The sequence below is a fragment of the Rhinoderma darwinii genome, chromosome 5, assembly GCF_050947455.1.
Source record: "Rhinoderma darwinii isolate aRhiDar2 chromosome 5, aRhiDar2.hap1, whole genome shotgun sequence".
Taxonomy (NCBI): Eukaryota; Metazoa; Chordata; class Amphibia; order Anura; family Rhinodermatidae; genus Rhinoderma; species Rhinoderma darwinii.
In genome coordinates this window covers 224,479,726-224,504,678 of record NC_134691.1, presented here as the reverse complement: position 1 = coordinate 224,504,678, position 24,953 = coordinate 224,479,726, and the positions used below count along the sequence as shown (strand labels likewise).

General features: G+C 42.1%; 2 protein-coding genes across 4 annotated transcripts in view; one reads left to right on the top strand and one right to left on the bottom strand.

Moving 5' to 3' along the window:
• Positions 1 to 20,955, bottom strand: part of MLH1 (mutL homolog 1) — a 176,902-nt gene extending 155,947 nt beyond the window's left edge. The window contains exon 1 of one of the 2 annotated variants that reach the window (XM_075826967.1): positions 20,767 to 20,955. In XM_075826967.1, coding sequence (XP_075683082.1) covers positions 20,767 to 20,882 — 116 coding nt within the window. In that variant the 5' untranslated portion in view covers positions 20,883 to 20,955. The remainder of the gene's footprint in view (positions 1 to 20,766) is intronic. The other variant, XM_075826969.1, reaches the window with a different exon arrangement.
• Positions 20,956 to 21,213: 258 nt separating this feature from the next.
• Positions 21,214 to 24,953, top strand: part of TRANK1 (tetratricopeptide repeat and ankyrin repeat containing 1) — a 281,007-nt gene continuing 277,267 nt past the window's right edge. For both annotated transcript variants that reach the window (XM_075826966.1, XM_075826965.1), the window contains exon 1: positions 21,214 to 21,337. The gene's annotated coding sequence lies outside the window, so the exon portion shown is untranslated. The remainder of the gene's footprint in view (positions 21,338 to 24,953) is intronic.

Below are 24,953 nucleotides of genomic sequence, written 5' to 3'. Positions count from 1 at the left end.
GGCTCAGAAATGAAGAGCACCATGCGCATTTGATGCCTATTTTGGTGATTTTCACACCATTGGCCCACAATTGCAGGGCTCTGTGGCCAAATAGTAAAATCCCCAAGTAGTGACCCCTATTTTGGAAACTACACCCCATAGGGCATATTAAAGGGGAGTAGTGAGCATTTTGATCCAACAGGTTTTTTCATTAGAAATTAATGCGTAGCTGATGGTGCAATGTAAAAATTGCAATTTTCCACTGCTATGCCATTTTAGAGCACAATATGTTGTGCCCAGTTTGTGCCACTGAAGATAAATACCTCATAAACTGTTAAGTGGGAAATCCCAGGTATGGCGATGCCATATCTGTGGATGTAAACTGCTGTTTGGGCACACTGTTGTGCTCAGAAGGGAGGAAGCGCTATTTGGCTTTTGGAGCGCAGACTTTGCTTGGTAGGATTTCTGTTTGGGGTTTTGCTGGTATTTCATTTTATAAGGTGGGGGCATATGTAGGCTGGGCAGAGTACATCAGGGCATAATAATGTGGTAAATAATTCATGGATGTTTGGCCAGTGTCGCACTGATAAATGGTGTCCAATCTTATCCGCTTTTGGAACACTCATTTTTTCTCCACCGGAGCTGTGTGAGGGCGTATTTGTTGCGGGACAATCTGTTTTCATTGGTAATATTTTTGTGTAAATGTGATTTTTTTTAATCACTTTTTATTCCATTTTCTGGCAAGCAAGGTGATCAAAAACAAGCAATTTTGACAACGTTTTCTATACCTTTTTTTTTTTTTTTTACAGTGTTCACCGTGGGCTATAAATTACATTTTACTTTATCCTCGATACGATTACGGCGATTGTTAAAGGGGGTGGGGGTAATAGCGGGATTCACTCGTTAGTGGCACCCACTATTACTACCGCCTTTATAATTAGGGTCACTAGGGTTATGCCTAGTTCCCCTACCTTTTCCTTATACTAACGTCGATCTAATTGCTTTAGCGGCTACTCAAGGGAATAAGACTGTACAATAAATACAATTGTATAGTAAATAAAGGTAATATTTATTAACATACAGTAATCACTCTCATATGTATAATACAGTAACTAATCACCGTACAGTATAAACACGGTATCAAGATATTATACCGCCACCCACTTACATAAACATACACAGAATACAGTTACGTTACAACACAATACACATAAGTTACTTGTGATTCTCACACGCTCTCTATCCAACTCCCTCCTAATATAACTTTCCCTATACACTAAGGGTTAATACGGGATAAGGAGGAACAAGGGGAATGGGTTACTGTGTAAAACAGACAGCAAGGGTTAACTCAGGGACTCTGGGACAGCAAGGGTTAACTCTGGGACTCTGGGACAGCAAGGGTTAACTTGGGGAGAGCAAGGGGTTAACTTACTCAGGGAGAGCAAGGGGTTAACTCAGGGAAGCAAGGGTTAACTCAGGGAAGCAAGGGTTAACTCAGGGACTCTGGGACAGACTCTGGGACAGCAAGGGTTAACTCAGGGACAGTAGGGACAGTATCAAGGGGTTAACTCAGGGAAGCAAGGGTTAACTCAGGAGAGACAGGGTTAAGTGTAGCTGCTGCTACACTTGATACTTAGCGTGACTTTGTGGAGCAGCAGAGGCAGCAGCAGGAACCCAGGTCTTTGGAGGAGAGAGAGAGAGTTGAGCCGTGATGTGTGTGTGAGGCAGGCAGGCAGCTCTCAGCTGATCTTCTTCAGCTTCGGCTCCTGAGCTCGGCTCCTGAGCGTACCGATGCAGGGCTATTTAACCCTGTCGGTGCGCTTGCAGCGGGGAGTGTGGCGCTTGCCCCAGGCTAGCATGGGTCGGCATGGTGATAATGTATCACCAGCCGACTCATGAGAGCCCGCACGAGACAGTCCGTGCGCGCGGGAGACTTGAAATGGAGACAGGGGATAACTATCCCTTGTCTCCATGGTTTCCTAACAAAGCAGGGACATGCTAATTGTCCTGCTCTGCGCTTCCAACCGTATTCATGACTAGGGCTGCTGTAGTTACAGCCCTGGCTCATGATACAGTATATGTACTATACATACACATATATATATATATATATATATATACATATATATATACATATATATATATATATACACACACATACATATACATACATACATACATATATATATATATATATACACATACATATATATGGACACTTCCCTTTACAATCCCCCTGTTGTCGGGGACTCGACAATGCAATTTGGGGAAGTGTTTGTGGGGTTCTATTTACCCCCTCAACCTCCCCGGTTACTGGTAATGGTCTGAGATGGAAGGAAGTATACTATTAGACCTAGATATTCGACATCAGCTATCTCCTCAAGGACACCTTCCCGCCAGTCCTCTGACTCTGGAGTCTAGTGTCCAAAGAAACGAAGCCTCGAAGCTCATCAGACGAAGTTGAAATGAAACCTTCATAGTCCATAGAACGAAGCCTCGAAGCTCATCAGACGAAGTTGAAATGAAACCTTCATAGTCCATAGAACAAAGAAACCTTCATAGTCCATAGAACAAAGAAACCTTCATAGTCCATAGAACGGGGTTGAAATAAACTCACAGTCCATAGAACGAAGCCTCAAAGCTCATCAAACGAACAAAGCTCATTTGAAAATCTCAAAGTCCATGAGCCGCAGATTTCTTGTTCTTTCTTGCTTGGAGTTTCTTCCTCTTAAGTGGCGTCAGCAGGTCTTTCCAGTGGCCGATCCAATTTTAGCATGCCGACCCGTGTAAGGCTACTTGTGCCCTCATATGGTCAGCCTTGGAATGGCTTAGTCCGCCTTTCAACAACCTTTTGTACGTGATCCATTACTTTTCCAACTTTTCCCAGCATCTTGATTGAAGACGAAACAATCTTTGTGGGCCGATATCCAGGTCTTCATCATGGCAGGTTATCATCCCCGAGGAGGAGGTGAGGTCTTGGTACCCAGGAATCTACTGTGGGGTGGAGCATCGCCTTCCATTTCCCCTCTGACATTCAATCCATCATCATATTGACCATACCAGTTCTCAGGTTGAGGTGGCAAATACCTACAAGGGTGTGTGAATACCTTACCTGTCCCTAAGGGTTCCTACACACTACCCAATCATACAAACAAAGTGAAAAATAACCAAACATACAAAAATATTCCCCCACCAACCATAGGTATATGTACATATAGAGATTCATGCTCAAACAGCATCTCACACTACTCCTCCATAAACACGTGCAAGGTACACATGCAAATGGGGTGACAACAGGCTGTAAATATATGCCCGCCTCCATGTACATACTCACTCGCTGTGGGACGGGCACGTCCTCACTGAGTATGCCTATGTTGCGGACATATATCAACACCTAGAATGTCTATATGTACACCTTGAAAAGTTTGTACGACCCATTGATTAAGTTTACACTTTACAAATATATATATACACATACAATAATAAACAATTCTGGGTCGCAGGACTGTATCACTATGTCCTTAGACCCCGTCTACGAATGTATTCGTGGCTTTCTGCTTGACCTCGTTGTATTTGATCAACCAGTCCTTTCATTCGTCGGTACACGCAGAACAGTCCATCGTACATAATCGCCACAAGAGTGAGAAGGATTATCACTGGGTGGATGAGCAAGTTTGAAGAAGGAAGTGGCCTTGGGACTATATCCGAACAAGCTCTCCCACCAAGACACTTCCGCGTCCATCCAACTGAATAGTGGCTTGGTGTTGGGAATCTTTCAGTTTCTCCACGACATCCTTTTCCTCATTGAAGTCTAGCAGGAGAGTTCGATGCCAAACCCAAGAGGAATCGTCTGGAGTCTCACAGGGGTGTCTGGACGGATGTCGAGCCTTTTTTCAGGTGTCACTGGAGTTCTTCCCTTCTGATCCGCCACATCAACGCCTAATACGGGATTAAGGGTACAGTATGCTCCGGGGAGGAGTATGCCTCTTTCGGTGCAGTTAGTCGCGTGGATAGTATATGAAACGTTCTGTATTTGATACCAGCACCAATATCCTTGACCTATGTATTTTACGTTTGAAGAGGGTATTGGGTTGGCCTTCATCTCACAGGACCCCTCGGTATCCCAACACTGGTGTAGGTCAGGATATCCGAGGGGAGCTGTGGATGAAGCACTGTTTTTGTGGTTCCTCACAATTCTCAGGTTTGTAGAACTATATCCCTGTCTTACCAAACCCATTATCTTAAAATCAAGATATGGGTGTAATGCCAGGGTTACCTCCCCCTGTCCAAAGATTCCTAACTCCAGTTAAACACAAAAGAATCAGCCATACTGTTATTCACTGTATTTAATTGCACTCGCATTAGGCCTCAGATGAAGTTGTGTTACCTGTCTGAACCCCCCCAGGTCTAGGTGCACAGAATAACATAAAACACTACACCGTGAACTTATGTTACCTGTTCGCACCGCCCAACCTGAGTTCACAGTATAATAACAACTTCAACATTATCCTAATAGAGAGCAATTAAAATATTGGGTGCAAATACACCACTATCCAATGGTTGATTCCCCAGTTGTTTTCCTGGAGTGGTTTTCTAATTATGCATTATAAATACAGGCAACACCTATATAGTATAAATACATATTACTGATAACCAGGGATATACCACAATAGAATATGTGAAAGAAACACAAAATAAAAAACACAAATGAAAACAAACGGACAACTGGGGACAAACACAACTGACCATAAACAACCATTACAGACGTAACACCAGACTGAACATGCAATTTATGGCCAACTTCCTAAACTCCCTAGTTGTGGTTGGTCATTTAGACCCTTGAGCACGTGGCGGAGCACATAAGGCTGTAAGGAGACTCTTGTGCAGCCATTTTGTCTAAACCCACGTTTTGTTGTGACGTGGCCATTTTCTATTGCCATTTCACTGGGCTTTTCATGGTTGCTTATGCCGTGGCAGTTCCTCGCAATATGTCCCATCTGACCACATTTAAAGTATTTAACAGGACCACATTTCTTAGTACTCAAAGACTCGCAGTACTTCGCAATATGGCCTGATCCGGCACATGCAAAACATTTAACAGCACATGCTCTGCTGGACTTAGGGCAGTCAGCAGTGCATGATCTCTTAAAGTTCTGCATGGCTAGGGACGCACTTCTGATTATTGTACGCTTACATCTGCGTAACACTTTCGTAACAATGTTACCTTCAGGTTTCCGGATGGGATCACGATTTGGGACATCTGATCCATCACTCTTATTACTCCCCCCTTTTTGCCCTGTAGAGGGCAAACTTACAGCAGAATCAGGCCTTGAAAAAGACAAGGCCGGTAACATTTTTGAGAAATCTTTTATGATATTTTGCATACTGGCAACCAATTGTGACCTAGCAGCAAGCTCATCATTCAACTTGGCAATGATGGCATCCGTAGAGGCCGCCTTATCCTTAAACGCATTGATCACAGCATAAGACCCAGTCAGCTGTGCATCAATATCATCACCATGATTTCTCAAATCTATCACCTGCGATTCCAGCATGCAAATTTGCTGATCTCTACATTGGACATTCTCTGCCAGTTGTGTCTGCAAATCACAAACCTGCTTCACATTGTTGGCACAACAATGGCAGTGAAGATTTGGGGAATCACTCTTCATTTCTGAGTGATCAGGCTTCCACGTCTCCTCATACACACAGATTAATTTAGCGAGCATGTGGAGACGTTTGGAGGTTTTGTTAAGAACACTCCTCTTGCTAATACACAACTTATCATGTGCATAAGCCTCGTCCAGCAGAGTGGACCACAGCATTCCTGCTGACTTGTATCTTCCCTTTACAGCGATACAATATGTATATAGTTTTTTTTTATGTTTCACAGCGTTTGCACCATAAAATAATAAAAAAAAAGATAAATTATTTTTTGTGTGACAATACTAGAACACTTATTTTTCATCAAAAAAGCTGTGCAAGGGCTTTTTTTTGCGTGACGGGCTGTAGTTTTTATTGGTGCTAATTTGGGGTACATGCAACATTTTGATAACTTTTTATTCTATGCTTTGTGAGGTGTGGTGACCAAAAAATAGCGATTCGGGCATGTTTTTTTTTTCTTTGCGGAGTCCATTGTGTGGGTAAAATTATTTTATTGTTTTACAGTTTGGGTCGTTATGGACGCAGTGATACCAATATGTATACTTTTTTTTCTAACGTTTTAATTTTTTTCCTATAATAAAAGACTTACGCAAGTTTGTTTTTTTTAACTTTAAACTTTTATTCAACATTATTATTAACTTTTTGTTTTGTCCCACTAGGGGACTTGAGGGCCTGCATTTCTGATCTTTACTCTAATACCCACGTAGTGCAATGCATTAGAGCGGTCAGTTATTCAAGGACAGCAAGCCTATTAGGCCCCGCCTCCGGGCAGGGCTAATGGGCTTTCATACGTGGCAGACGAGGAGGCCATTATTAGGCCTCCTGTTGCCATAGCGATGTGATCGCAGGGTTGCCGAACGGCTTCAAACCACTTAGATGCCGTGACCGCTATTGATCGCGGCATCTAAGGGGGTTAATGGCAGGGATCGGAGCTAGCTCCGTTCTGTGCCGCTACGGCAGGATGTCAGCTAAAACATACCGCGGACACCCGCGGCTAATGTCGCAAGCTCAGCTTCTGAGCCTGCACCATCTTGTTTTATGGGGATGGAAGCTTGTGAGGCCCTGCCTCAAACTTCCATACTTAGCAGACAGGAGGCCATGGTTAGGCCTCTGGTCTTCCAAAGCAACTATTGGAACCCCACGACTACATCACAGGGTTCTGATCTGCTGGTAAACCCCATAGATGCAGCGCTTGCATTTGAGTGCTGCATTTAAGGGGTTAATCGGCCGGATCGGAAGCTAGCTCCGGTCCTGGCCATGCAGCAGATTGTCAGCTGTAATATACAGCTGACACACACTGGCAATGGTGCGGGCTCAGCTACTGAACCTGCACCAGCAACACAGCATACAGTAAGGGTATGTTCACACGCTTAACCAAAAACTTCTGAAAATACAGAGCGGTTTTCAAAGGAAAACAGCTCTTGATTTTCAGACGTTTTTTTTAAGCCACTCGCGATTTTTTACAGCCATTTTTGGAGCGGTTTTCAATAGTATATGAAAAACGGCTCCAAAAATGTCCGAAGAAGTGACCTGCACTTTTTTCGCGGCAATTTTTCAAGTCGGCTGCGTAAAAAAACGGCCCGTCGGAACAGAACGCAGTTTTTCCCATTGAAATCAATGGGCAGATGTTTGGAGGCGTTCTGCTTACGATTTTTTGGCCAATGTTCGGCGTTTACAGCAAAGTCTGATGTACTGTTTGCGATTCAAATGCTGTCAGTTGAGGGCATATTATATATAAATGGGCGGAGCATAAGTAAAAAATACTTTAGAACTCCTTTGTAACAGAGGGCACTAGAAAGGCAGTAAATGGCAAATCGAGATTTAGGCGGCACGGAATTCCTTGCCCATTTTCCATGTATTGCTCCTTTAGTGCCTTTTTCTGCACAATTGCCACTTTAGTGCCCTACTGTTCAGTGCCTATTACTGCCTCTTTGGCACTCTCCTGTCACTGAAGGGCACTAAACAGGCAATGTATAATAATTGGGAAGAAAGAGGGCACTGAATAGTAGAACACTAAATGGGCAATTAGTGGCAAATTGGCACGAAATATACCCATTAGCCATTTTTGTTCCCAAATTTAATTTTTATTGAAATTTGACAATACAACGAACTGAGAAAAAAAAATTGAATGATCATAGTTCATATAATGAACATTGATCTGTGTAAATACAGACATAATAAAGAAAGACACTGTGACAGTAATAATACTGCTGTGTCCCAATAAGTACAAATATTCCTTATTTACTTTAGCAAAGGACCAAAAAAGTAATAAGGAAGACCAAACAGTAGTAAACCTGAATATTGTCTACCTGGAACACCACCTCACAAGGCAACTGTAAAAAGTAAGAATGCATATAATAGGCATGCATACATTATACAGTACATATGACAATAGGGATCGGGAGAAGAAGTATCCCAAACGGTTAAATTAATACCATATAGAAGTCGACAGAGAGAATAGTTACAAAACAGTATGGTAGGAATCTTGTAACCAGAAATAGAGGACTAATAGCTTCTGTTGTAATTTAAGATATCGGAGGAGAGATGGTACAAGGGGTGGCCTAGATGACATATTAGGAGTGGATGCAAAATATCTTTCAAAATTTCCTAGTGGGGTACGACTCTGGATAAACTGCAGGATCTAAGATCATGCATATGCTCTAGTTCAGAGGATCCTTTCACCTGATTAATCATTTCTGATCGAAGGTGAAATAGCCAACTTCAATGATATAGAAATGAGTAAACAGGCAGCTATAATAATGTGGATATAACTTGCGCTTATGAAGGAATAGAATCCATTCTTAGAAAACATAATGCTATAGCCAGATCAGGGAGAACTCTGACTGAAGTAACAGTGGAAATAAGACAAAAAATATCAAGCCGGAAGGAATGAACACCACATATGGAAGTAGGAACCCCGGCACGCACATCCTCTGCAGAGTAAGGCCCCATGCACACAAACGTATTTTTGCGGCCGCAATTCAGCCGTAAATCTGCGGGTGAATTGCGGCCCCATTCATTTCAATGGGCCCATGCCCACGACCGTGGTTGCCACGGTCCGTGCATGGACCAGGAGCCTAGACCGCAAAAAGATAGGACATGTCTTATTACGGCCGTATTTTGTGGTCCAGGGTCATAGAAATGAATGCACACTGCCATGTTCATGGCCCACGATTTGCGGGTGACACTCCGCGGCCGTCCGAGCCGCAAATCACGGCCGTGCACACCACTACGGTTGTGTGCATGAGGCCCAAGTCCGAATAGGACAACACAATTTGCGAAGGATATAAATACCAACAAGATAACTTTTCAGAAGCTTCCCAGTGTTTCACCCCTTTATAAATCTTTTTTGTCCATTTAACCCCTTAATGATCAGCCTATTTTAGACCTTAATGACCAAGCCATTTTTTACGTTTTTCCATCGTCGCATTCCAAGAGCTATAACTTTTTTATTTTTGCGTCGACATAGCTGTATAAGGTCTTGTTTTTTGTGGGACAAGTTGTATTTTTTAATAGCACCATTTTGAGGTACATATTATTTATTGATTAACTTTTATTAACTTTTTTTTTGGTGGGGGGGGGGAAATAGAAAAAAACCTGAAATTTCACCACTCTTTTTCGCGTCTTAAATCTACGCCGTTTACCGTGTGATATAAATAACAAAATAACTTTATTCAGCGGGTTGTTACGATTGCAACGATACCAAATTTGTATAGTTTTTGTATGTTTTACTACTTTTACACAGTAAAAACGCTTTTTTTTCAAAATTATTTGTTTTTGTGTCTCCATATTTGAAGAGCCGTAACGTTTTTATTTTTTCACTGATGCGGTTGTATGAGGGCTTTTTTTTTTGCGGGAAGACTTGTAGTTTTTATTGGTACCCTTTTGGAGTAGATGCGACTTTTTGATCACTTTTTATCACATTTTTTTTAAGTCAGGATTCACAGAAAACAGCAATTTTTCCATAGTTTTTTTTATTACATTTTTTACGGCGTTCACCGTAAATGTAATAGATTTATAGACGGGGTCGTTACTGACGCGGCGATACCAAATATGTGTAACTTTACTTTATTTTGGTTTTTTAATAGTAAAGCATTTTGTAAGGGGAAAAGGTGGGTTTTTCATTTTTTTTTAAATTAACTTTATTAAACTTTTTTACTAGTCCCACTAGGGGACTTTAATATGCGATTCACCGATCGCTATTATAATACACTGCAATACTTTTGTATTGCAGTGTATTACTGCCTGTCCGTTTAAAACGGACAGGCATCTGCTAGGTCATGCCAGAGGCATGCTCTAGCAGGCATTCACTCCAGGCAGACCTGAGGGCCTTTATTAGACCCCCGGCTGCCATCGGAGACACAGACACTCGGCGATCGTATCGCCGGGTGTCGGTGGGGGAGAGAGGGAGCTCCCTCCCTCTCTCCAAAACCACTCAGATGCGGTGCACCGAATCTGAGGGGTTAAACGGGTGAGATCAATATTTATATCGATCTCACCCGGCAGAGCAGGCAGCTGAGAGCAGGGAGATTTGACGTCTCCCTGCTCTGTTTACTTTATCCTGATGCAGCGCCGTAAAAAGGCATATGCATCAGAATAAAGCCCGTTAGTGGCCGCCGTTAAAAGGCGTATTGGCGGTCACTAACGGGTTAAAGGCTGTAACTCATTCATCCATAGAAAAAGAGGACGGAAGTTCAGATTCCAATTTCTAACAAAAGTAAGATTTACCAGAAAATAGACGGGTGCAAAGGTCATTGTAAAACCCTGAAATACCTTTCCATACACAACTGTGATCAAAATAGAAATGATGCGCAAAGGACGGAAATAAAGCATCATTAACAATGAAGGAGGCAAATAGGTGGCGAATACCAAAGTGTTTTTAAAAATCCTTATTAGGACAAGAGTATGTACTGGTTAATTCTGAAAAAGCCCTTAATTGATGATCTTTAACTCCTTCAGGACTGGGCCTGTTTTGGCCTGGAGGACAGCCGATTTTTTTTTTTAAATCTGACATGGGAGTGGCTATTATTATTATTTAAAGCACCTGCTCACTCGCCTTCATCAGCGTTTCTGACCTGTCTGTGTCCATTTGTAAGTATGGCCTTTTTCGGTGTTTTTGTATAAATGTCCTTGTTTATATCTGTTTTGTCTGTACATCAGCAGCTTTTCGCTCCAGTTAGGGAGTTAGGGACTCGCAAGTCTGGGGATCCTTGTCGTGGATTGCGAGCTTGCGTCCTTTTGGCCAAAATGATCACTAATACCCCATGTATTTTTCATTATTACTTATATTCGCTTCTTTTGGACACAGCCGGGTCTTTGATGCTGGGAGAGCATGGTGTGTTGTTGTTTGGCCTAGCAAGCAGGGTAGCCCGCTCTATGAACTATCAAGGCGTCACAAATAGGCTTCTACCTGGCTACACACGTTGCGCCTCATGACTTACACACTATCCCTCCATGTTTCACACACTTGCATCCCATTATTCATTTATTTTTTAGGCACTTTACTGATTACTTACATTATTACACTTGCACATACACTATTCATTTATTATTTCTTACTACACATCCCATGCACCACACACCACTCCCCTCAAGACAAGTGGGAGTGGCTATTATTATTTAAAGCACCTGCTCACTCGCCTTCATCAGCGTTTCTGACCTGGCTGTGTCCATTTGTAAGTATGGCCTTTTTCGGTGTTTTTGTTTATGTTAATTTATGTGGTAATAACTTTGGAATGCTTTTACCTATCAAAGATATTCTGACAGGGAGGTTTGGGAACTTAAAGTGGCCCTGAAAAAAAAAAAAAAAAAGAATCTAAGTGGCCTTCATATGGTAGGTAGGTCATAATGGACTGCAGGGCAAAAAAAATCATTAGCTGTAGTCACATTGGTGGTAGGTTAAGCGAATGCAAAAATACAGAGCATTTACAGTAGGGGGCTATTGTTAGAAAAGTTTTATTTTAAATTTATGCTTATTTAGATGTGATGGAGACCAAAGTGTTAGATATGCTATCAAGTGTGAGGGTAGTGGGCAGTCTCCATTTTCTATCCTTTACATGGTGTGTGTAATTTCCCCATCTGTTTTCTTTTGTGATGAATAAGAAAGTCATTGTTCCATTAAGACAGGTTTTCATGTTATTAAAGTTAGTTATCTTTGGCCTTGATTCTCATGCGAAACTCGAGATGGGAGGAGGGCAAAGATGAATGTAAGAATGTCTCCCCCATCTTACAAGAATATTCTTGCCGAGAGAGATAATGCACCTGCAAACCTGATGTGTGAAGAATTATGATGTATCAGATGTATGTAATTGGCCGAATAAGAAACGTTTATTCCATGTATAAAAACCATGATACGCAAGGTAGCAGAAGACAAAGGCTGAAAGATGACTTAATCTGATGCCATTTTGTCTCCTCGTTAACAAGAATAAAAGGCCGCAATATTTAAATTTATTCGGGTGACTGGACTGCTTGAATCTCATTGATAAATACATAAATTCTTCTAACAGCTATCGAGGCATTGCACTGGTAGACAGGGCGAATACTACAAAACAATAGGTGGAGCAAATAGCCAAATCACTGACTTTAGCAGTCCCGTGCCGTACTCTAGGCTGGGTTCACACGCTGCAGTTGTCGTGCGTTTTTTTGCAGTGACTACTGTGAAATTACGTCAAAACGCAGTGTTTTTTGCAAAATCACAAAAAAAAAAGAAAACCTGTAGCATTTAGCCACTATATTGCGCTAATCGCAGCAAATCCCCCCCAAAAAAACTGCAGCTTCAGAACCCACCCTAAGGTCGGATTCCCACGGTATGTGGGCGGCCCAATGACTGACCAACACAACGAGAATCTTACCAGTAGTTTACATTGCCAATCTGCCCCTGGATTCGGAGATTGTTTTCTTAGGACATATTGTACATTATGTTCGTGGAAAAATTTGGTAGATAAAATCAGCATTTGTGAAACACCAAAATTTTGACAAGATTATCAAACATTAACATTTCTCTAAATTTAAATGTATCTGCTTGTAAAACAGATAGTAATACTACACAAAATAGTTACTAGTTCACATTTCCTATATGTCTACTTTATGTTGGCATCGTTTTTTGTACATCCTTTTATTTTTCTTGGACGTTACAAGACTTAGAACTTTTGCAGCAATTTCTCACATTTTTAAGGAAAAAACAACCTATTTTTATTATAGACCAGTTCAGTTTTGAAGCGGCCTTATTATTAGAAACCCCCAAAAAGTCACCCCCATTTTAAAGCAGTCACCCCTCAAAGTATTCAAAACAGCATTTAGAAAGTTTAACCCTTTAGAAGTTTCACAGGAATTAAAGCAAAGTACACATTAACGATTAAGGAGAATAATGTGAGAGGCATCTAAATAGCATAAGAGAGTATGCCACAAAGACCACCATGGACGAGAGACAAAATAGTGGGCTAACATGTAGCATAGTCATGATTCTATACAAACTGCCATACATGCAGGTAACACACTGCTCTTGCTCCATTTACCATTCCAGATGGATATGTTGTGGGGGCTTGCCTGTATAAAGAGAAATTTGTGCGGTATGGACAGATTCCATTGAGGGACAATAAATCAGATGAGTAGTGTCATTCCTGGAAACTATGATCTTGACCGGAATCCTCCACTTATATTTAATATCATGATACCAAATAGTAAGAGTAATCGGTTGAAACCGCTTGCACAGTAACAGAGTAGAAGAAGACCGGTCAGGGTAAATGGAAAATATGAGCACATGGGTCCGGCAGCTATCCCAATTTTCTTGATTCCTGAAGAATGCAATCTTTCACCTGGTAAAAGTGCACCCAAGTACAGACATCTCTAGGAGCATTATCAAGAGCTGAGCGGGCTTTAGGAATCCTATGGGATCTACCCAAAGTGAAGTCCAAAAGTTGTAAAAATGGGAGACAGGGATTTAAACATGACCTGGGGAAAGTTAGGAAGTCCAGACTGGGATATATCCTCCCGTATCCCTCGCATTTTGAGATTATTCCTTCTGGACCTAATCCTCTTGATCCATAAGCTTTTCTTCTAACCATTTTACCTTCTGTTTAAGCTCAATACGAGCAACGGTGAGATCATTATGTGCTTTAGCATGGTCGCCAACCCTGCGCTCGATATGGTCAGTACGGTTTCCCAAGTCATCCACAGACTTTTGCATTTGAGTCACAAATCCAGGCCCCCAGAAATATTACAATGCAATGTGTGTAACATCCCCTTCACGATACATTTGGAACATCAGTGGACCCAGGCATGTCATGTTTCCCATGTGGGAGGCCACAGAAAATGGTAGGTGTGCTTTTTTGTGCACCAGCCCCTTACCGTCCGGTGAGAAAAACATCCCCCTCTGGTGACTAATCCGCTCTGGTATAAATGTAAGGCCCAGGGATGTGAGGCATCCGTCCGTGCAAGTGCTCCGGCACCACCTTGTGAACGACTTATAGAGGGGAAATAATTCTGGAGCTTCTTTGGCTCCATCCGCATCGTCTGTTTCCTTGTTATGGCAGAAAACAGTGTTGGTTGGGTCCCGGAACTAATAGGGGAAAGATAAAGTGCTACTCAGTAAGCGGGAGAGTCCTCATCACGCTGCCATCTCAGTCAGCGGCAAGCTCCGCCACCCCATTAGCTATTTATTGACACATTAGTACCCTTCTATTCAGTGCCCAATTGAACCCAACTTGCCGCTAATTTCCCTTTAGCAATACATAGCAAATGGGCACTAAAGAGTCACTGAATTTCCATGGCCATTTATTGCCCCTCTATTTAGTGTCCCCTTGGTGGCTATTTGCCATTTATTGGGTACTAAAAAGGTAAAGAATGACAATTGGGCAAAAAGGGGGCACTGAACAGGAGGTCACTAAAAGTGCAATAAATGGCAAATGAGCAGTAAGGAGGCACTGAAGTCTGTGCCCAATCGCCATTTATCACTTTCTTTAGTCAGTGCCCGGTGTCCCTAGTCAATAAATTAAAGCCCACAGTCAATAACTGAACTGGTCCTCCTGAAAGCATCCAGTCAATATGTACGCGTGGAGTCTCTGCTCCCCAGTGCCGCCAACTCATTCGGGAATCGAGAGGAAATAAAGGCCTTCTGCACAGTGCCCCTCCCCTACTTTCATTCTGACTCCTGTCTTCGGGTATAGGCCAGCTGATATTTAACTGGATAGTTTCTTTTGGTAGCCCTAATTTGTTCTCCCTAGAGAATGCTCATACCTTATGGTTTTCACCTATAACCAGGTGTTAGAGAACCTTTCATCTCCCCATACATGTGCAGCATGTAATTGACAGGGCTACACAAACCCTGGGGTGCTTTAAAATTATTTTTCTACTCTCCTCCGTTATTTAGATAGATATCGGTGCAGTTATATTTGGCGCCCGATGTTTAAATAACCCCCTGAACTGTCAATCAGATACGGACAGTGTTACAGCAAGAGCGAGGATAGAGAGTGTGTGTGCGCACGCTCTTCAGCTGCCAAGTTCAGTCTTCTGCCGAACTAGCAAGGGGGCGTGTCACTGCTACGGACAGTGTAAGAGCTGGGGAGAGGAGAGCATGCATGCGCACTCTCCTCTCTTCATCTCTTGCGAGAGATCAGTCTTGTAGTAGAAAATGTATGGGAGGAAACCTCCAGCTCACCTTAGGGCAAATGGATCTCCACTGCCTCCTGCACACGGATCCTCGTGTCGGCACACGTTGGTAGAAGTGTAGAAAAATAGTAGATGAGATCCAGCGCACAAATATAGAAGATAGTCCAATGGTAGGTTTAAAATGGAATCTAGTTCCAATTTTATTTGAATGAATATAAAACCGGGAGTCAGGCTTCCCACAACGGGTAAGGTGGATGTGAAAAGAAGAAATAGGTGTGTAGCCTACGCGTTTCAGACGAAGTCTTCGTCCTTAGTCATGGCTGAAAGAATGAGAAGTTTGACAGTCGGGGTTGGAGTTATATCCGGTTCTATACAGGTGAATTTGATTGCGGTTCAGAGGAATAGACATATGAAACGCAACAATACAATTGGTATTTAAACAAATAACATGTTTTTGGACTTCCGAGTATCGTGGTGAAAAACTTGGTACAATTTCTATGTAATGAATGAAAAACGAACAAAGAGAGCTGAACTTATAAACCCCTTGCCATAACGTCATTCATTTGAGACGCACTACAGACGAGGCAAGCAGCATCACGATCTACGTCTGGTAAGACAATATTTTATCGGCGTAATTTCTAAAGTATAAATATTCTAATATCAAATTATAATTGCAAAGGAGAGTATGTTGTTATTAAACTAAAATAATGATGTTTCATTGAATTGGAACCGGAGATAAAGCCTGCTTAAATAGAAATACCCCGACATGTCATACATATTGTAATGGAATGAAAAGATAGTGTGAATACAATGCAAGAAAAAATGCTTAAAATAGATTAAAAGTGACAAACATTGATATATGTATCTATAGGTCTATACTAGACTGCTGAACAGACATAACATATCTCATATCACATACCAAAAACCCCTGAGAGTATATCAATTAATTAATTTCAGAGCAGCTAAAACCTAGTTTGCCGTGAAATAATAGTTATTGATTGGGGGGCATAAACGATGGATATGAATGTAAATTCGTTCGTGTATCACTGACACGGCCATGAATGCGATATGTCGCAATGTGTATTGGACCATAAAGTCATAGACTGACAAACATTGATTATGATTTCCTAGGAAACCAAATCCATAGAATTTAGGTCAATGATATGGTGATCGAACCAAAGCATAGATAAATAAATGAATAGCAACAGTATGAATCCCATAAACACTATTATTATGGAGACGTACTACAATGGGAATACTTATTGTGTAGTCGTGTGTATCCTTCAAGAATTTGGAACATGAATTTCTGGATTTGTATTCTAATCTCATGTCGACTTAATATATTTGATATTTGTATATATTATATGAAGTGTGTAATGTATTTTACTCTTTTCATTTATTTTATACCTATCGAGTATGAACTAAAGCGATCATTGTAAATAATGTATAAAAGCTGTTTTAATAGTGAAACATAAGTTCCTTGAAACTTGTCATTCTTTCAGCCATGACTAAGGACGAAGACTTCGTCTGAAACGCGTAGGCTACACACCTATTTCTTCTTTTCACATCCACCTTACCCGTTGTGGGAAGCCTGACTTCCGGTTTTATATTCATTCAAATAAAATTGGAACTAGATTCCATTTTAAACCTACCATTGGACTATCTTCTATATTTGTGCGCTGGATCTCATCTACTATTTTTCTACAGATCAGTCTTGTACTTTGGCAGACAAAGTACAAGGCTGATCTCTCACAGGAGCTGAAGAGAGGAGAGCGCCATTTTGCGCTCTCCTCTCTCCAGCTCTTACACTGTCCACAGCAGTGACACGCTCCCTTGCCAGTTCGGCAGTTTGCGCACGCACACTCTCTCCTCTATCTTGCTGTAACGCTGTCCGCTCTCGCTGTAACACAGTCTGTATCTGATTGGACAGTGTCACAGCCATAGTAACACGCCCCCTTGCCATTACATGCCCCATTGACAGTTCAGGGGGTTATTTATATATCGGGCACCAAATATAACAGCACAAATATCTAAATAACGTTGGAGGGTAGAATTTTTTTTAAAAAATGCCCCAGGGTTTGTGCAGCCATGTCCATTACATGCTGCACATGTATGTGGAGGTGAAAAGTTCTCTTTAAAACCTTATGGTCTCACACACACAGAACATGCTTCAGACGTTTTTGATGCCATAATGGTACTTACCCTGTTGCTCCTTTTTGATAGAACGCATGGTCATTTACACTGTATACTATACTCTGTCTGTTTGAGCTCAGTGTTTGTGTGTGTTTGAGCTTGGAGGTGCAGTCTGTGTATTTGGGGCTTGTCATCTTATGCCCTCCTTTTCTCCACTTTTTTAACGGACTGTATTACTGTCATTTATGGTTCTCTTGATTCTTGCTAATAAATTTGGCTATAATATTTTTTCAAAATTTGTATACCTTGTGGTCTATTGCAGGTTTTCAGATGGAGTTTACCAGGAGGCCAAGCTAGAAAGGAGGAGGAACGCAGCGCCAACTTGTTCTGAGCCCAGCACTGAAGCGGCATAGCACCAGCTGAGTAGCGAGGGGGGGGGGGAATATAGGAGCAAGGAGGAGGGATGTATGGCAGAGTAGTACATCCTGTGATAAGTACAGGTCACTACAGCGCAGCCCTGGTACTCACAGCCCTCAGTACAGCCCGATTACTGAGAGCAAAGACGATATTAGTCTCTCCTAGTTTTGGCTAACCAGAACTGAAACAAAATACTGCCTCATGCACACGACCGAGTGTGCCGTCCGAGTCCAGTCAGTGATCGGAAGAAAGATAGGACATGTTCTATCTGTCCTTGGATCGGAGACATGGACCATTTTTCACAGACCCGATTCACCCGCTAAAGTGAATGGGTCCGTGAATACTATCGGGTGCCACTCAGATGCCATAAAAAAAACGGCCCGAGTGGCACAACGGTCGTGTGCATGAGGTATTAGGCCTCATGCACACGGCTGTGCCCGTAATCATAGCCCGCGATTGCGGGCACGGCCAGCCGCGTAAAATACGAAAATAGGACGTGCTCCATAATTCACTGCACACTTCTACGGCACGGACACCCTTCCGTAGTGATACGGAAAGGTATCCGTGGCCAATACAACTAAACTGGTCCATAATTAGGTAGATTTTTTACGGTCGTGTGCATGGGGCCTTAAATATTCCCAAGTGAAAGTGGCCTAAGGGAAGAGAGAAAAAGAAGGTTAAAACCCATTTTTATATCACGGCTAGAACTAGACTAGTTTTTACTGTTTTTTTGATAATAGGGGCCTTAGATTGATAGAACAGCACATATTTTTAAGATTAAAATATCTAAACTTACCTAAATTCCTAATAAAATAAATATGCAACAGGCTATGCATTAAATTAATACAATATTAACAACATCTATTCTTTTTTTAAGCCGGAGTTGGTACATTTCTACCGATCTCAACTCCACAACTCTTTTTATTAAAGGAACCGGTCAGTGACTTCATGCAGCTCTCTGCGGTTTATCATTCATGTCTGATGGTTTAGTGATTTAGGATTTTGCAGTGGGGAGGCAAATGAATCATGAGCTGCAGATTCCCCCCCCCCCGCGCCCCCTACCCGATGACTGACAACTTTCCCCCCCAATTACTGTGCATATTGAGAAAGCTTTCAATAACGACAGCTGGGGGAGCCAAGCAACAGCTCATAAATACGGACTACTTTCCAGCGCGATAGTTCACAAAACCAAGGGTTCCCCCCAGGGGTTGCGTAATGGAATTTCAGGGGGTGCAACAAATTTGTATAGATTTTACAGTTTAACATTTTTCTGAATAAATAAAAAATATAAAAGTGTTCAATTTATATCTGCATTTCATGCACCGTCCGACTATATTTTTACGTTCAATTTGTTCATCCGCAGTTTCGTAGGTGGTTCAAAAATTTGAAATTAGACCTAGTTCACATTGCGTCTTTTTCTTCTGTCTCAGGTATACATTGGGAAAACTGTATAGACAAACAGTGGTAAACATTGCCCGATTCCCCCGGGCAGTGTGCTACATGAAGAGCTGTGCCCAGGGAAGCTGCCGATTTCACTGTCCATATATTGGCAGTGACGTTAGGAGCTTTGCAATTCCAAGTGCTATGGCTGGGAACTCCGGGCACCACCCGCACGACGGCCCTATATTCTCCGCGACAGTCAAAAGTTTAATGCAACCATAATCCCAGCATTGTTAGGACCCCAGCTGCCATGGTAACCCATCGGCACCCCACAATAGCCTTGATGGACTGACAGAGGAAGCCTTTACCCTATTAAACACCTTACATTCTATATTTTCAATATTGACCGTGACATCCAAGTTATTAAATGGGTGGGATAAAGTTTTCTTTGCTCCCGGCCGTTACAGTAGTATCAGTCAATCATGTGGGCACAGATATCGTCCAAGAACTGTAAAACACACGCTGCAGCTGTTGAGAAACTTATTTTAACCCCTTCCCGCCGCACCCATTTTTTCATTTTGTTTTTTTTCTCCCCACATTCCAAAAGCCAGAACTTTTTTCGGCGACATAGTCATACGAGGGCTTTTTTTTTTGGGGGGGAGAGTTGTAGTTTTTCACCATTTATTTTTTCATGAATTGAAAACATTTCTTTGTGGGGTGGAAGAGGAAAAACAACAGCGATTCCTCCATTGTTTTTTGGGTTTCATTTGTACGACCGTCACCCTGCAGTAAAAACTAAAGGTTAACTCTATTCTGCGGGTCAACATCTTTTTTTATTTTTCCATCGATTGGGCGATATGTGGGCTTGTTTTTTGCGGTGCAATCTGTAGTTTTTATCGGTACCATTATGGATTACATAAGACTTTTTGATCACTTTTATTCCATTTTTGTTGAAGAAAAGCGGACCAAAAAACAGCAATTCCATTATTTATTTTTTTACTGTGCTCACTGCAGGTTACATAATAATATATTGTAATCGTTTGGACACTTAACAACGTGCCTTATCAATTATGCTTATTTATTTATTTATTTTTTTAACTTTTTTGTATATAAAAAAAAATAAATCTAAATGTTTCTTTTACTTGTCTAGTCCCCATAAAGGACTAAATGTATTGCAGTAGATCATGTTTTTCTATCAGCTCCTCTGGCAAACTGCCATGACAGCCATCATCACCGAGCAATCGCATAGCGGGGAGGGGAGATGGGACACCCCTCTTTCTAAAGGCTTAGATAAAGGGTTAAAAGTTTATGATCAGGTCTATTGACTTACAGCTGAAACCCACATATACAGCAAATGTCTGGAAGGGAGGGAGCAGTAAATGTCAAGCAATCAAGTGGTTGACCCAGAAACCACTTTCTGCAGAAGTGACCTGTGCTTGCCGGCTTAGCACTCACGTTAGTATTATTGTCAGGCTCTGACATTTATACAAATATTACTAACAGACATGTAATGGGAGAATATAATGTATTTCCTACATAAATGTATAGGCAGTACATGACGTAAGCATTGTGCAGAGCAGGGATTACCAGTTCTCTATCATCTCCTTGATGGCATTGGCAGGTCTCTGGATGACTTCTCCAGCAGCTATTCTATTCACCACAGTTTCATCCAGGCGGCGAATGACTCCGGCTGTAGGAGACATGGTACCAGTTCCACAGTCTGACACACATACAACATGCTGCACGCACAGGAAGATTGGCGCGCATGAATCTACCTCAATAACACGACAATGCAAGAACCAATCAGCAGCGTGGGTGCCTGTCCCATCCAGAGACTAAACTATGGAATGTGTCTGTACTAATCCTCCACAGACATCTGCAGTGGCAGCCATTTTGTCGAAGACCATATTCAACTATTTCTTATTCACAAGGTGGGAAATTATATGTAATTGGCGCGCCCTGTTTTATAAAAATTCTCCTGCGTATTTAAAGGCTCTTGAGGTTGCATCGTGTAGTTCCTCACAAAGCGCGGGTTTTGCGGAAAGTAGTACCTAGAAATTAGTACCTAGAAATTAGTGTTCACAGCTCCATAGAAGAGAGCACCGTGGAGCTCTGCTAATGCAGCACATGGTCCATGTAAGCAGTGTGGGGTTTACAGGTAGGTATCATGTTTGTGGTAGGTTATAGATAAATTAGCCGTGAGCCGTTATGGATAAAAGTAAAATAAAACAGATTCACATATTAGCATAACAGGCCCCTATTAGGCCAAAACTTCACGGAGATAGAAAGTTGTGATAAAACCAGTCATGAAGCAACTTCTATTGTTCCTTAGGAGAAAAAATAAAAAATGGCACAAGCGACCTGGTGACTATCACATCAGCTCCAACTCTGTTGGTAGTTTTACAACAGTTGCAATGCTACTTCTGTTCTTTTTTCCAGACCCAGTCTGTGTAGCCATAACGTAAACACATGGACTAGGGCTTCATACATTTAGGTCTTGTCCACACGTAACGGAGTTGCTGCATATTTTCAGTCTGGAATTGTGGAAGGAAAATATGTCGTGTAATACCGTAGCAGCAGAGTGGGTGTGATTTAACCAACATTCATCCAGACGCTGCGTAAAAATTCTGTCCAGAGATTATTGCTACGGAAAGTGGATAGAAATCAATGAAGCACAACAATTCCGCAGCAAACTACAATGCACAGCATAATTTGGTGCGAAAACTCTACAGAATTTCTTACAGGGGGTGGAAATGACATCACAGGAAGAAGAAATATTACCATCACACCGCATCACACACTTTTCTATACAAGGCCCACTTGGTGAATATAAAAAAAACGCCCAGTTGAGCATTTAGAAAAAATTTGCATAAATTGAAAAATTTTCATACCTTGATCAATAATGTTGTTTTAAAAAAAAACAAGACATTAGTTATCTACATCAAAGCGCCGATTTGATTAGGTAGGAGATAGGGAAGTTATAAAGTGGTGACAGAGTCTCTTTTCGCAGCAAATTCGTCATGTGTGGACAAGCCCTTAAAGAGGCTCTGTCACCACATTATAAGTGCCCTGTCTCCTACATAAGGAGATCGGCGCTATAATGTAGGTGACAGCAGTGGTTTTTATTTAGAAAAACTATCTAATTTCACCACGTTATTAGCGATTTTACCTTTATGCTAATGAGTTTCTTAATGCCCAACTTCATAATCCCAACACTTCGCTAACGTTTCTGTGGTACTTACAGCAGAGCAAGCGAGATCACGCTGTAAATGACAGGTTACAGCAAGATTACACTTTGCTCTGCTGTAAGTCCCACAGAAACGTTAGCAAAGTGTTGGGATTATGCTGTCATCTACATTATAGCGCCGATCTCCTTATGTAGGAGATGGGGCACTTATAATGTGGTGACAGCCTCTTTAAGGGCTTGTCCACACATGACGAATTTCCTGCGGAAAGAGGCTCTGTCACCACTTTATAACTTCCCTATCCCCTAGCGTCGCTAGAAAAGTTTTTTTTTTTTTTTTTTTAGTTTAACAGTTAGGGTATGTTCACACGAGGTCATTACGTCCGTAATTGACGGACGTATTTCGGCCGCAAGTACCGGACCGAACATAGTGCAGGGAGCCGGGCTCCTAGCATCATAGTTATGTACGACGCTAGGAGTCCCTGCCTCTCCGTGGAACTACTGTCCCGTACTGTAATCATGTTTTCAGTACGAGACAGTTGTCCTGCAGCGAGGCAGGGACTCCTAGCGTCGTACATAACTATGATGCTAGGAGCCCGGCTCCCTGCACTGTGTTCGGTCTGGTACTTGCGGCCGAAATACGTCCGGCAATTACGGACGTAATGATCTCGTGTGAATATACCCTTAGTATATAAATGATTACACATTGTTTTAATTTTTTCACAAGTCAGGAAATATTATAAATTAGATTCTAATTCATAACATTTCCATGTGCTGGTCACTAGAGGGAGCAATTCCCAAAATTGTAGCATTGGCATGTGGTAAAGCAACCTCATTGCTTTTTGCTGCAAAATTGGAGAAGACGCACTCGCTCTAGTGTCCTCACACAATCCCCCCTTCTTTATCCCGGCTAGTGCCAGGAGAAAGGAGGGGGTTGAATGGTCAAACCTCCTACACTGTGCCGCCGATTTTTAGAGCGAATGCACAGTGTAGGAGGATTAGATACAGTGGTAATCAGACCGTATAACACGAACATAACTTACCTGCTCCTGCCGCCGCCGCTCCTAGTCCTTGCGTCTGACCATATGGCTGGAAGCCGCGACCGCAAGTCGTCGTCATACTGTCCAGCCGCGGCTTCCGGTCCAGGTGAAAATGGTGTCGGATGTCGCTCTGCCGAAGACCTTCCTTTTGGTCTGTGTGGGAGCGGCGCATGCGCCGTTCCCACACAGACGGCGTACGCTATAGTGAATGGAACGGCTCCCCTTCCCATTCTCTATGGGGATGTATGTGCCGTATTCGATCTCTGTATGTGTCGTTAACCCCTCGCTGCGAGACAACTGTCCCGTACTGTAATCATGTTTTCAGTACGGGACAGTAGTTCCACGGAGAGGCAGGGACTCCTAGCGTTGTACATAACTATGATGCTAGGAGCCCGGCTCCCTGCAGTGTGTTCGGTTCGGGACTTGCGGCCGAAATACGTTCCGTCCTTTACGGACCGAACATGCTCGTGTGAATCCAGCCTTATAGTCTAGAAGTGATGGGTCAATTAAACAGATACATAATACTGGCAACCTTCACCTATAGGCTACAATGGTATCTGAAACGCTTATGACCCCAGATCAAGATGTATTTTTTTTAAACGGATGCCACTGTTAGGCATCCTGCACATTCTACGTTCAATATACATGTCGAGACCTTTTTCCCGACAGATATATGTTAATCGTAGGCAAAAAACTTGATGTGAACAGGGCCTAACATGGCTCAAACCATCATCCAGGAGGAAAAACAGCATGGTCCTGCCACCCTATTGGCCACTGTGCCTTTTTATACTCCCCACTAACCCTTCTGTAGTAAAGCAGGTGTCCACAATAGAATGGGGATCAAGTGTAGTCGCTTCTGGTGCTGAGGACTGCTAGGCAGCTTTCTGAAGATCATCGGATCATGAACAGAGATTATTTATTAGGACGTCTAAGGGCACCTCCACTCCCAGCGTAAACACTGCAGAATTTCCAACTAGATTTTCTGTGTAAAAAGAAAAATGTATGCGTCTTCGCAAGAGAAATTAATAAGCTGCAGATTCAGAATACGCTTCACAAGTTAATTTCGCACTTCTCTTCTTCAGATTTTTTTCTGCAGCGTGTGGATGAGATTTTTTCAAATCTGATCCTCTTTGCTGCTACTGTAATATCCTGCGGAATTTGTGCACAGAAAATTCAGTTGAATATTCTAATGTGTGGACGTACTCTTAAAGAGACTCTGTCACCACATTATAAGTGCCCTGTCTCCTACATAAGGAGATCGGCGCTATAATGTAGGTGACAGTAATGCTTTATATTTAAAAAAACGATCTTTTTTCACAACGTTAGGAGCGATTTTGGTTTATGCTAATGAGCTTTCTTAATGCCCAAGTGGGCGTACTTTTACTTTCAACCAAGTGGGCGTTGTACAGAGGAGTGCATGACGCTGACCAATCGGCATCATGCACTCCTCTCCATTCATTTACACTGCACTAGCGATATAGTTATATCACTATGTGCAGCCTCATACACAAGCCCTAACATTACTACAGTGTCCTGATAATGAATACACA